Raw genomic sequence first — 14,824 nt, 5'->3', positions numbered from 1 at the left:
TAATAAATAAGAATTTTACAACTCTAAAATTTTGTTTTGTTTATAAAGAGGTGAATCATCAACTCATGAATATAATTTACAGACCAGTATAAGATGCACATGAACACAAAATTGAACTTCCATGAAGTAATCAGTATCACAGTCCCCAGATGAATGTACATGAGAAAATTTACAGGTAGCAGAATTATTGTGTCTCTTGCATGTAATGGTGTTTTGGTTGTATAGCTACATTCTAAAAAGGCTGAACAACTTTTGTCTATTTCCATTTACTAGTTTTCTTCATTTAAGCATTTCAGGGTTAAAGAAAATAACCATTAAAGGTACTGATCAGCTATAGAAGGACTGCATTTTTTATTTCTTCAATCATTCTTTCCAACGGATTTCCCCTGAAATCTTGACACAAACCTAACTTCAATCAGTGCTTAACAGGTGGCCAACTACAGCCTTCACCAAAAATCCTCTGGGGGCATATTGTTCTACAGGATCAAAACAATAAGGCTTACAAAATTCATTTATACCTAGTACTATGCCAAATCAGAAAAGCGTACACATGTAAATGAACAAATACTTAATTTCTTTTAATATATCAAATATGAAAATTTAATACCTTTTTCAGAATTTTTACATCTGAGCACTATAACGTGTACACACCATGCATCTTGGATTTGTATGTGCACTAATATGTTAACACAATAAATACTTGAGTATCTTAATATATGCTTTGGATATGCTTAAAAATTCAGGAGCAAATTAAAACTGAGAATTACATGTAAAATGAGTATTAAGCAAATAAACATGAATTAAAGTTATTACTGTTTTTAAAACAAATTAGACTGCCCCCCCATTTCCATCCTAAATTCTGATCCAGGCGCTGAAACACAATTAGAGAGAAAAAACAAAGTAGTGATTTTAGTTATTTTGTTTTAAAATACTAGAGCAATATAGTATCTAACTAAAGAGAAGCATTTATAAATATTAAATGCTTTAAGATGATTCATTTCTAATACTGCATAATGCTTGCAATTCCTTCCTTTTAACCATACTACAGAATTTATATTTTTGATCGTTCAAAAAAACCACATTCATATATTCAAGGGGGAAAGGGGAAAAAGATAGATCTTGCTACACTTTAGAAACTGGGAATCGGATACACTTTACTAATTCATACTTTACCGTCTAACAATACTCTCATTTGGATTTTGCAAAAGAAAACCATATGTAAGACTGCCCAGAAAAGGGAAAGCCTAACCATAACTACATACAGAAAGTATCACCTTTACTAGTTCTATTTAATAAGTAAGCCAGTTTCTGTAACAAGTATAATAAAAAGACTAAGTAAATTTTACATTTAATAAGGGTGTATATCATTATTCAGCATCAATCAGCAACCATTTCAAAAATTATTCCTCCAATTTTTACCAAGGCAGAACATCAGTGTTGTGCCCTCAAAACATCCAAAATGTGAATGCCCTGTGTGCCCACCAAGCTTTCATTCAGAGAGCTGTGCTCACCTTGGGCACTTCACTTCCAGGTTTCACCCGCCAGTTTCTACTACAGGAGTGGAACAGTAACAGGAGAGCCAGAAAAACAGCCTCCAGAAAAATATGTATTATTTAGAAGAAAATTCTGTAAAAGAGGAGCACCATTTACATCCTGGTTAAACAGAAGAGTATGCAGAACAGAATTGCTCAAGAAGCTGAAGAGACTTCATATTAAAAAAATATACACCATATAGAAATTTTGAAATCATAATTCCCTAAACAGTACCTCCCCCCAAAAAAATGGGTTGAGGCTACATTTAGTGCTATCTCATCTTCAAAGCAGTCTGCAAATTTAGAATTACTTTATGTTAACATGACATTGCATGGCTCAATTTGGACTTCAGTATTTGCATGTGTACATCCTCAGGCTAAGCGTGATTAGCATATGAAGAGTCTGACAGATGTAAAATAATTGAGTAAACCACAGGAAAATAGGAATTACTGCCACACTCTTACTGTGAATTTGGGTAACATGCTATAGTTGTAGGATAAGTATATCCAGAAAACAAATGCTCTTTTATTACAAAGAATACTGTTACCATGTCATGCATGGAACCTCCAAGTGTCCTGCTCAAAAAAGGTATGATCCTATTTAAGACAGACAGCTTCTGAAAAATGAGCACTGCGAGCTGTTGAAAAGATCCGCCCATGGTCCTTTAGCACTAATTTTCCACACATATTAGAGAGTCGCTGGCTTGGTTTGGGGTTTTTTGTTCTGTATTTCCAATTTTTGTACTTCCTTTAATTAGTTATACCCATACTAAAACAGGTGCTACAGTCCTCCAAGTTGACTCAGTCACATTCTTTATGGGACAGTTCCAGGCCCAACATTTTTCTGTCTCATTTAAACCTGAATTCAGTTGGCTGGAAGAAACAACTGGAAGAAAGAGGTAAGCAAGGATGAGCTTAACTGTGAAACACCAATTTTTATTTTTTTTTAACATCTTATGGGAACAAGATGCTTGTCTTTTAAATTCATTAGAGCTATTAATAAAAAATATAGTGTAAAAATGCTACAAGGGCTTTATTTCCAGCTCTCTTGTGGGTACATGACTAAGTAAAAATGTAAGTAACTACTCTTATAAAAACGTCTTAAAAACTTCAGATAACCCATTATACCATTATTTGTATGCTCTTTAGTATAAATAACTCATACAATGAGAACACCAACAATGCTGCTAGTAGGAAAGAGTCACACTATTTCAAGGTAAATAGCTTTTGTACCTCTGGAAGATTCTAAAATATGAAAAGCTGAATGTCTAGAAAATAAGGGTACTATAGCATTGGCTTAGAAAAGGGCAAACAAATGCTGTACAAGCCAAAATTGAAAGACTGCTCTCCTAAAATGGTATTCAGCTTGTTGAAGTAAAGAACTAAAAAGTTACCCTGGAATGCCTGATATTTGTCTCTCCCCATTTAACACTGAAGGAGAATATACTTTTTAAATTTTGGTAGTTGATCATTAAATATAAAAAATATCCTAATGAAATTAATGGATCTGAAAGTGTTGAGCACCTTTGATACTTCTCACCTACTTATAGCTCTTTCCATGACCTTGCAAATCAAATGCAAGCCAGGAATACGGGCTTTAAATTTAAATAAATTTAGCAACTGCTTTATATGAGCCCAACTTTAAATTTCACAACACCTAAAGCCAGCTATTTCAGTAGTAAAAGGGGCTTGTAGTCCACCAGAGACTTCACCACCGATCCCTAGGGTGAAGTTTAGACACAAACTTTAATCTGCTTTTGTGCTATGTCTGTTTGGTGAAAACTCCCCATGTTTCAGGTTTTTGGTACTAATTCAGTACTTTTAAAAAACACTCAATTAATTTAAAAGACAAAAAAAAGAGACACACATTTGGTAAAGTGATTAGGTCAGACCCCAAGTGCAGACAAATGACAGAGTAAAGACAAGAATCTAGAGACTGAGGTATTAAATTACAGATAAGTACCAAATACACTCAGCAATTTCTTAGCAGAAAATACTGTAATGATTTTAAACAGATGACATTTACATTGCAGTACTAAGACTGACAGAACAGATGTACTAAACCCCATTACAAAAAAGCCTAAATCTGAAAGACTTGCCACGGTTTGTTAGGGACACGATTTGCACATCTGCATAGTGAGCTCAACAATTTCTCCCTGAGAAACAAAAGCGCATTTTCAGAAAGAAAATGAAACACATTCATGGTGTAAAAAAAGTGAGGGAGCTGTTACAGTCTACTTCATAATTACCTGCATTTTTAAAGTGAATAGAAAAATGTATATAGAAACAGTAAATGGTTATTTTAAAATTATTCTATTCATTGCTTTCAAATTTTAGTTTAGGTAACTGGCATGATAATGTGATAAAGACAATACTACCACCATAAGACCTGGGTTAGTTTCTAAACTGCAGATTTTCTGAAATAGCTGCAATTTAATGATGACACGTTTAGATGTTTATCTTTCGATGTGGACTTAATATTCAGGAGCTTACTATATGGACATCTTTCAGAAGAAAATTATTTACAGTTGCAAATTTGGATTTTCATAATCATTCAAGTGATACAGAAACAAGTTTTTGGGAAGATATTTCTTCCTACTGTTCATTATTTCAGTCAAAAATTAGCCATTGTAAAATAGAGAAATTTTTCACGCAGAAAACTTCTGGATGGCAAGATACTTACTTGTACAACAAATACAGACAAAGACCATGATAAACAATTGATTGCCTACATAAGCTTTTATGTTATGTGTTATGATGCCCAGAATAAGAATAAGGTCAGAACAGAATGACTAGAACCTGGTAAACAAATTACTGCTTCTGAAATTGCTCAGAGAGGAAAGAGCAGACATACAGAAACATACTGGACAACACTGTATTGAGAAAGCAGATTATGAAAGGTTTCATTCAGACACTTAAATACTGCTGTAAAAACTAAGACTACCACCAATATCAAGTATGACTGGGAGGAGACAGTAGCTTAGTCTACCTTACTCCCAGCCACAGTTTTAGCTTGAAGCAGCCTGTCTAAACATGCAAACAGATACAGCCTGGCTGCCACTGCAAAAAGAGAGACAAAAGTAAAGCAGATCAAATGAAACAAAAAACAGTCACTGATGAATCCCCCCAGATCCCTAAAAACAGAATTAAGAGGTGGCCTAGGAAGCTGCTGAAGTTACTATCTATCTGCTGGCTTACCTCCTTGTAAAGCAACAGGGAAAAAGGGAGCTCCCCCTGAAGCTAGCTGTCCCAAAGGACTATATAGCATCTTCTCTCAGTTTGGACATTATCTCCAGTTTCTTCAAGCATTCAGCATTTTTCTGTAATTGCTGGGAAACTAAAATTCAAATTTACACCTGTGCGAATAAACACTTTGCAAGCTTGTAATTTATTTTCCACTGCACTCATTTACTTTTGGTCTTTTACTTTCTTTTTCCAACTGCATGTATCTACATGATTATGTATTCACATACGCTGAAAAATCAATGCTTGGATTACCACTAAAAGTAACAGAGTCTAGGACACGCTTACTAGCAGAAGTCTGATTTTTATGGAGAAGAAAGAAATAGTGCAAAAAAGAGCATAGCTTTCTGCCTAACAAAGCTATGACTGCCCACTGGCAGCCCAAGTTTGCTGGCTTTCAGATGATACTGGAAAGCTTAGATGTTTACAGTATGAATTATGAGACAATCTCAAGTGAACAGCAGCAGCCATCCACAATTAGTACTACGCTTCTATCACAGAACACAAGCAAAAATGAACTGCAAGGCAAGCCCAGCTTTCCTCAGCATTATGCTATTTTCCAGAACAGAAAAGTATAATGATTCAGCCTAGCTCTAAATTTCCTTGCTTTTTTATTTGCCTAATTGGGGGTTTACAATTCTTTTATCAAGTGGCAGTAATAGGGAAATATTAATATAAACTTTGATGAAGATCATAATTGCTTCACAAACCAGAAATGTAAGACCATATAGCATGGTCAACAACAGCAAACAATATTATTTGGGAAAGACATTACCAGTCTGGATTTTTTAATGGGTACATATTCACATTGCTGATTATTCAAGCAATTACATAATATGACATTCAGATCTCAGGTTGCTTTAACTAAAATATATTCCAATTGTTTGCTTTTATCAGCAAAAGTAAATTTCAGCGGATTAAGTTTCAAAACTTAGAGATAATTAAAGCAGTCTTGCTCTTTCTGCAACTACAAACATCACCTTTCAGAAATATAATTTATGCTGAATCTTGAAAGTTGAGAACACTTGAAAAACAACTCACATTTTGATATAATGACACTACAATTAAAAGACTTTCTGATGCAAGACTAAGTTGGTCTCTGGATTAAATTTGCTAAGCAGCAATTTCTAAAGATCCTGTATTTAGTTGCAAACACACTGAAATTAATACCTCATCCAGGAATCAGTCTTGCCAATAGTCCTGCCAGACTACTGTGATAGTTGCTAAAGACAACAGACGAGAGCACTAGTCTCTAGTCCCTACAGAGTATGTACAAATTCTACAGGATCACTCTTAAGTTAATCAGTGCATCCTCATTTCCTTTATGCTGTTGCTTTCTAGACTAGTTCACAAATAAATCCTCAATAAATATATATACACACATATTAGGTCAGTAGTTAATCTACAGATACATCAACTACCCAACACTGTTTTTCCAAATACTTGAATTTACTGAAATTTCAGTGAAAAAAAAAAGTGCAAAATATCAAAGAAGGACACCTCTACAATCATTCCGGGCTCTCCAGAGCAAGGAAAGCTATTTGTTCCTTCTGGGAGAAAAACATCCCAGTGTTTTGTTGGCTTGATTAAAAAAAAGCAAGATTTGAGAATCACTTGATATCTCTGGGGTTCCAAAAGCAAAAAAAGATGATACAGCTCATTCTTTTCCTTTTTCCCTTCATTTTTTATTTGCTGTACTTCATTTTTATTCACTTATATATTTGAACTCAAGTCATCAAACACTTAACTGATAACATGTAATTCCTTGATGTGTGTGTGGCTTTCATTCTTCAGCAGGTCAGCCTATAAAATTATTGGTTTAATAGAGTTTTAGGTGAAGATACTATCACAGCAGATGTCATTTTAGAGACAACGGCACCATTTGGAGTCTACAGATAAGACCTTGTGCATTTTGCATAGGAAGCTTCTAGATGACCTTATGGCCCCAGCAATAGAGAAAGAAGATACAGGAGATTCTACTTTTGTTTTATTTTTCCTTTTTGATAGATGGAAGATGGAAATAATCCCTTTCAGCTATTAAAGTTGTTCCAGCACATTTAATTTTAGCTATTCTGGCTCAAGGCTTTGGAGTTATCTCTAGCGATGTTAAGCCCCAGCAAACTTTTTTGCCGAGATCTTTATAGGAATATCTATACGGCAATGTAATAGCTGGCTGCTGCCAGAAGAGCAGAGACTAAAAATGAAGACACTATGCTCTCAAACGCAAAAGAAAGAAAAAATGAATTTTACAGATGTGCACATGCTGAAATATCCAAAACATTTTCTTTGCCTTGCATAGCTTCCTCATCCTGTTGCCATATGGTACAAAGAATTTTCCATCTTAATATTTGGAGACTGTTTTTCTAACAGAAGATACTAGATAAATTGGTAGTTTCTTAATAAGCAGGATAAATAAAGTTTATTATTCTTTAAAATTAAGACAGCAAACCAATTATTTCTTCCTTGTTAAGTTCACTACCAAATAACCTGTGGAAAAAGACATATGCCACAGATTACTGTATATTCAATGACCAGCTGTTTTAAATTTGGATATTAAGTAATTCACTCTTTTCCATGGCAAGTGCTGAATGATTTAATAAATTCTCATATGCCCCAACATGTGCCAGCTATACTTGGTTATCAAAATCCAGCTGCTGTTGTGATATTAGCTGCCAAAGCTAAAACTACTGAAGGGAATAATGAGTAACTTCAAGTCAACTAAGACACAAACTGACACAGTTCCCACTGAAGATACGTGGGAAAACAATGTATCTGTCAATTAAAAACCTAACCCTGACCCACAATCACATGAAAATTAAGCGCCAAGAACTCGTGTGCATTGTTTAGGGTGGAAAATTAATGCCCAATCAACCTGTATGAAGACAAGCAGCTCCATTTCCATGAGTTATCCTAGATGTACAGGAATGTCCTATAAGCTACACATACAGTTTGCAAAACAGATTCTATTGTGTTGCAATTTGCTTCTCTTTCTTACGTATCATACTTCCTACACAGCTCTTTCATGACATGTCTTACATAGCTAGACTGCTGGATTTTTCAATGATAATGAAAAATGGATTATGAAAATTTGATTCTTCTAAGTTCAAGTATTTTAATGAAATTGAAGAGTCAAAGGTACAACTCCACCACCTTTAATTCATTAAAATGAACATTAAAAAAAAAAGAACAAGAAGAAAAAATAAGCCAAACAAAAAGAGAAAGCGGCTAAACAAAGTGACAGAAAGAATTCTCCAAACACCTATTTTTAGGGCAGTCAGAACAGAAATATCCACCAAAATTCACCACTAACAGATTTTAAAAGCTAAGAAGAGACTTCCTTGCATATTAAACTATTAGTTGTAGTTATAAAAGCTTTGCAGGTCAATAACTTTCATCTTCAGGTCAGCATAAGTAAACACATGAGGACACACTCATTTTTCAAAATTAGCTCTGTTAAGGGAAGTAATTTTGAAATTATCCTAGAACTCACAAGGAAGATTAGAGTATTACTATATTGATGTAAACATGCACCAGCCATAGGACAAAATTATTATTTAAAAAAAAACCCACAAAACCAACCATTCACATTTGCTGGAGCTGGATCATCTCCAGTACACAAAATATACAATGCTCAAAAGCCACATTAAAGAAGACTGCAATAACATCAACTTCAAGCAGTCTATATATAGCAGTTTAAGTATAAAACATAATTTTCAGAATGCTTTATTTGAAAAAGATTAGGAATATATTGACAAATTAAAAGCACGTCATGCAGAGATTTAAGATGCTTATAAAAGCTCAAGCAAAGGGGCAAACCACATCAAGGGGCTTACAGAAAACTCAGACTTTGAAAGCTTAAAGCAGCTCATTCTTTTCATACCTTAATTATGAAGTTGCAAGTAATTCTGTTTTCAGCCACATGTTCTTGACATTGCAAAAACCCCAACACTGTTATTTTCTCAAATATTAGTAGACTTACTTTGCTTTAAGGAAATCCACTACTTGTTTGAAGTCTGCCACGCAGTATTCTCTTTTCATGTCCATAAGCACACTATCAGAGGCTGACTGGACAGGTATATGCAGAAAAGCATACACCCTTGGATGATTGAGAATCTTTGCCATTTCCTAAGAGTTATTTAAAGAGAAAAAAAAAGCTTTCAAACATTATGAAAACAACATGCAAAACTCCTTTAAATAATCATGCCGGGTAAGTATCAGTAGTCATACTTCTGAAACCCAAACAATACTGAGTTGCAGTGGCCCAGTTTGAAAAAGCAGGGACAGGTGAAAATATTTGGAAACATTTTTGGTTTTAAACCAAATAACAAAAGCTATGGGACTGCATTTCCTTTGAGGTAGGGATGTCATTCCCTACACAGTATTGGTTATTCAATTCAGAGAAAACTTCAGAGGCAAAGTATTGCGAAAGTCAGTGCTTTCCAGAGAGTGGCTGTTTTAATTTCAGAAGATGGCAAGGGCTAGCTGCTTCTTGTCAGAGTCAAGTAAGTTCTCAGATACCAATAGAAATTGTCTCTAACTGGAGTACCTTTAAACTTGGCCATCTGCTAATAAAGGTATACCTGGCCATTTGCAAACGTGCTCTGATACTGGTCTGAAATACGCTACCTGTGTTATTTCAAAGAATTTTCTCCAGGAATTAAGTGTTTGGCTACAAAATAGCCATCTATCTATTTTGTAGATAGAATTAATCAGGGGTCAGGTAAAAGCAGAGTGGCAGCTTCAAAAGAGACAGAGAATGTTAAACATTTTGTACAAATACAAAGGATCAGAAAGAAAACAAAGTAAAGGCAATAGCAAGATGCAAACAAACCCCCAAATCAAAGTCAAACCAAATCCCCGACTGAGGCTTGGTAGGATGATGGAACACAAGGTGATGAACACTTCCATCTCATGGAATATATGTGAGGTGGTCACATTTCTTTCATTTCTATTATTTACACAATCAAGGACATAGAGTCTAACAAGAAAGTTTAAATATTTTTAGAAGTTGAGAAAAAAACAGCATCTAGATTGTACACAATATAGTACAATCTGGCCTGTTAATCTTTACCCTGAAAAATATAAGTGAACTTGGACAAAGAATCATATTTACAAGCAGATTTTAACTTCAGATTTACCCTTTCTCGCTGTGCACTGAGCATACAGGACACCGCCTGGGACTAAGCACTGCAGTGCCCGCTCTTCTGCTATGTGCATCCTGCACACCCCAGTCAGGCTCACCCACACTGTTTCTCTATTTCTCCTATTTTCTTTGACAGCATAGATACTCTGTCTGACAACACATACGGCTGCCAGACTTAAGGTTTTAAATTGCAACTATTTACAAATTCTTTCCAGACCATTAATCGGCAATATTAGTCGCGCATCTAGATTTTCTGTCTGTATTTCTACAGGGCTGGCCTAGGTTGTTCAATGAGAGAGTAAACATCCTCATGCTTTTTAATTTTCAGGTCCCCACCTTTTAAAAACACTGACTTTTAGAGCAAGAAGAGAAAACACTCTTTCAGCACACACCTTTCACCTGACAAACTTGCATACAAAACCTGAACTCTTTCAAATCATTTTTTGAAAGCAGTTTTGAAAGGTTCTGACTAAGAAGACTCTGTTACATAAAAATCTAAGAGAAATGGTTACATTATTCAGGGGGATATCTACTCTATCTCAGGTGTGTAAACTAAACATTACTGTAATAACTATACTGATAATGGATAGCATACAATTTGATGGACAGAAAGGCTGTGTGCAGTGAACCTGGCTCTCAGTGTAAGCTGGAGTTAGCTGGCTTAGTGAATAAAAGAGTAAAGAAAAGGCAAAATCCGAAAATCTAAAATGTGTTTTCCTACCTAGAGGATCTCAAGAAAACACTCAACCAACCTGCTAGTTCCTTATCTTATGGTAATGTGCAGAATCCTGAGATCAAACGCACATACAATACACATTACGTTACTTGCAAACCCTCATCCAGCCTAGCTGCTGTGGTCACAGATTTCAGGTATGTTCTTGTCATGATTTAAACCCAGTCAGCCATAAATCACGCAGTCTCTCTCTCACTCCCCACCACTGCTTCTTGACCTCCCCCTGCTCCCAGAGGGATGGGGAGGAGAATCAAAAGAATGCAACTCCCATGGGTTGAGATAAGAACAGTTTAGTAACTAAGGTATAATACAAATCACTACCGCTGCCACCAATAATAACAAGGGAAGAGAATACAACACCCCACCACCTGCCGATTGATAACTCGCCCCAACCCACCTGACCAAGCACCAATACCTAGTCCAACCCCACAGTGCCCTAGCCCTTCTGGGTAACTCTCAGTTACATCCTGGCCATGACGTGCTGTGTATGGAATACCTCTTTGGTCAGTTTGGGTCAGGTGTCCTGTCTCTGCATCCTCCCGGCTTTCCCTCCTCCCTGGCAGAGCATGAGGTTCAGAAAGTCCTTGGCCAGACCAAACATTTGAGCAGTCACTAAAAACATTGATGCTATCAGCACTGTTCCCAGCCCGAAAGTCAAAAAAATAGCACTGCACCAGCTACCAAGAAGGAGAAAAAACGACTGCTACTGCTGAACTCAGGACAGTTCTGGACACTCAAAGCAACTTCTAGAAAAGAGGACGTTGCAAACAACTTTTTCTAGCACCAAGTCTTTTCTTTGCTTACTTTCTATATGTAAAGCCACATAAACAAGCTGCATGTGCCTTAAGCACTGAATTCCCTTTAAGTATCTTATTTTCAGGTACAGATATGAATCAAAGGCCCTAATGATAAACTGGTTTCCTACCAAGTACTTCAGAATCATAACTATTAACTTGGTGAATTTAGCAGAGCATAAATTATGAACACAAATTATTAACACAAACCAAACACAAGACAGAAACACCCGATGACTTGCTGTCATTCACTTTTAAGTACCACTGGTGTTCTTAAATTTATCGTTTATAACTAGAAACTTGGAGTGAGCAGTTCAGAAGGAAAGAGAATAACAAACTAAGTAAAAGTTTTTCATGATTACATCAGGATTCTGGATAAATCCATCTTCCAAACCTTGTAGTGTTCAGATATACATATCACACTCAAACCCAGAGCTTTAAGGTAAGATCGTTCCAGTCTTATCTTTTATCCTCCCCACATCTAAAAAGACACTGAAGTACTTCACCACATAGGTTTGATTAAGTTACAGCTATGTGCTGAACAATCATACTTAGTCAATGCTGACAGATTTTCCCACGCCACAGACGGCACACAGAATACGAGGTTTCATCACTTAATAAAACTATTAGTTAATATCCCAGAGAGAACTTGAAGGACATCATGGGCTAACACATAACTGTACTTCACAGTGTCTCAACATTCTAAGCTTAACATCTGTTTCCTGTTGGGTTTTAATTTTTTTTTTTTTACAAAGTGCTTTGCATTACTAGATATAATTACATATTTCAGTTAGAAGGAAAAATGCAATATAGAATTTTATTTCCATCTGGAAACAATAAATGAGCAACTTTCTGAAATTGTATGACTGTGAAAGAAAATTTCTGTCTTTAATCATGAGTGAACCAGCTGATTCCCTTTTCCTTTTATCCCCTGGAATCTAGTAAGTCTATGAACTAAGGGAAGCACTACACAAAAATGACATTTCATGTAGGAATGAAAAGGTCAAATAGTAGCCCAATTTCGTTTAAGCTGACTTTACAAAAAATAAAAGCCACATACATTTGGAGTCTAACAATGTATGTAAACTATCCTTCAGTATACTGAACACACAGGAATTCTTTTTTTTTCCCCAGTTCTTAGCAGCTGGAGTACATCAGAACCCAAGGCACGTATCCAGGAAGATTTTTATCTAGTCAGTGTATTTTATCCTAGCAATTACAATACACAAGTTTAACCACCTAACCAGAAAATCACTCCTTCTGTTTGTAATGACACCATGCGCAACCACAGAGAATCATAGAGAAAATAAACATCAATATCTGTGCATCTTTATGTAAGCACTAGAAAGCTGTTCAGACAAAGATCCCTTCCCCTAACCTAAAGTAGGCAAAAATTCAGGATTTGAATTCTGTCTCATGTTTGAGTCATGATGATGTGAATAACTTGCTTCCTAGTAAAAGGATTTTGTCCTCTGCCAGCAGTGAAGCCCAAATGAACCCTCACCCATATGGAAACATGACAAAATGGCACTCCCTCAAAACTTCTTCCCTGTGGCAGATGTTAGTTTGCGATATATCATGAGGGGTGTCTACCAACTGTTGTGTTCCAGAGGCCCAGTGGTGCCACTGACAGCATGGTCTGGATAAAAATCAAGTTGCTGCAGTCCATTTTATAAATTCCTGTGCTGCAGCACAGCTCAGGAACAGATGTGATGTAGAGGTGCAGGCCTGGCAATGATGACACAGTCTGATCAAGCCTGGAAAGCTCGTAACAGTTTTGTTGAAACTAATGAACAGGGAACCTTTTCCCTACTTCCCACCCTCCATGGGTAATGTGGCTGTAAAACCCGAAGAAGCTGTAGGATGTATAATGGCAAACTTCGCCAAGGACATGGGCTGGAAGGCAATGCCTCCCCCTCATCTATGTATGAAGTGGGAGAGATATAATGAAGCCATATGATGGGCAAGCTTAGCATAAAGATAAACTGAGGTCATATTGGAGCAGTCAGAAGCCCACACAATTCTGACCAATGTAATTTGAACCTTAAAATCAAATCTTTGGGTTGTCAGATGGAGCACAAAAATCTGTTTTGTCATACGGGAAAAATGTCTTCTACATTACCAAACAAAAAGCTGGTATTAGCTCAGGCCACCCTTAGAAGTGGATATAAACCAGACTGCAAGCCATGATTTGTTGACAGAAAAACTAGCCGTGAGAGCCATATGCTCAGCCCTAGCTGTTCCCAGCTGTTCTCCTAGATGTGGGATCTCTCTACTGCTTCCAATGTCATAAAATAGACAACGGTAGCTAGCTAAGAAATTCTTCTCCCTCATGGCTATCTGTTAAGCTTAATCTCTTAAAAAACAAATGAAGCCATACCAAAAACATCTACATACCTTCATGCCACATCTTCTTTTACACCCCCAACAAACAAGTGACATCCAAATAACACACCACCACAACACAATACTGTATTTCATAGTTCAAAGCTTCAGTTGAAGTTTGTGGCATCCCTTCCCACAAGTCAGTGCACAAACAAGGAAATGCACAGCACAAAATAATTACTACCTGTTTTTTAAACACAGAAACATCAAGAACTCTTCTCTCAGTTAACAAGTACGCGTTTCTCTCCAAAATATGACTTAACATGGATATACGTGGTATAGCAAAGAACAGAGAGAGCCTCTTTGCAGCGTATAAATTTTTGCGGTTATCTGGTAAAAACAGTAATTCCCAGTACAGCTATCCTAACCTGGGTTGCCAAAATACTTCAGGATAAGAAAATCGGTATCCCTATTGCAACCCGCTTCCAGTACTACAGTAGGACTTTACATCAGGTAAAACATAAAGCATCAGCATCTACACTGGGTAAATGCCTGTTGTTCACTACTCAGCCTGTAAGGAGGTATGAGCCCACATGCAACATCTGAGTTTCTGCAAGTGTCACCAAATCACAGCTGATTAAGCAACACATTCAGCATTAATAGCACCACAATGATTTCCTCAAGGTACTGTACACTTTCAGTTCCACAAAAACTGATGGAAGTTGTGTGGTTAGAAACATGCAGTAAATGGTTCAGTGCTTTCAGATGAAAGCTGTTAACTGTTGCTGCTGCAGCCATCATTACAATCCTAAAGAGACTTTGTAGAGCTTCAGAGTGCTGTTTGTCCAGTTCCAATAAACAGATTCACTTTAAGGTGAAAAGTGCATTTAATTAAAGGCTAGAGTCATGGCTTACTGACTTAAAGCCAGCCAACCAAATAGCTAATCCTAATTCCTTGTGAAATGATTAATTCTGATGTGCTAGAAAATACACACCTTTTCATTTTCTCCATGGTGCTAATTTCTCACCATTAAGCATTCCTCAAATGAAATAT

At 36.4% G+C, this 14,824-nt stretch overlaps 1 protein-coding gene across 2 annotated transcripts in view; it reads right to left on the bottom strand.

Annotated features, from left to right (window-relative positions):
- Positions 1-14,824, bottom strand: part of CDKAL1 (CDK5 regulatory subunit associated protein 1 like 1) — a 390,319-nt gene that overhangs the window by 130,931 nt on the left and 244,564 nt on the right. For both annotated transcript variants that reach the window (XM_061449582.1, XM_061449583.1), the window contains exon 11: positions 8,755-8,900. In XM_061449582.1, the coding sequence (XP_061305566.1) occupies positions 8,755-8,900 (146 nt within the window). The remainder of the gene's footprint in view (positions 1-8,754; positions 8,901-14,824) is intronic.

Source organism: Pezoporus flaviventris, unplaced genomic scaffold (assembly GCF_033815535.1).
Source record: "Pezoporus flaviventris isolate CSIRO_AGI_PZ_B2104156 unplaced genomic scaffold, CSIRO_AGI_Pfla_v1 ptg000007l, whole genome shotgun sequence".
In the NCBI taxonomy this organism is placed as follows: domain Eukaryota; kingdom Metazoa; phylum Chordata; class Aves; order Psittaciformes; family Psittacidae; genus Pezoporus; species Pezoporus flaviventris.
The sequence above is the reverse complement of the archived record's forward strand: the minus strand, read 5'-3'. Positions and strand labels throughout refer to the sequence as shown.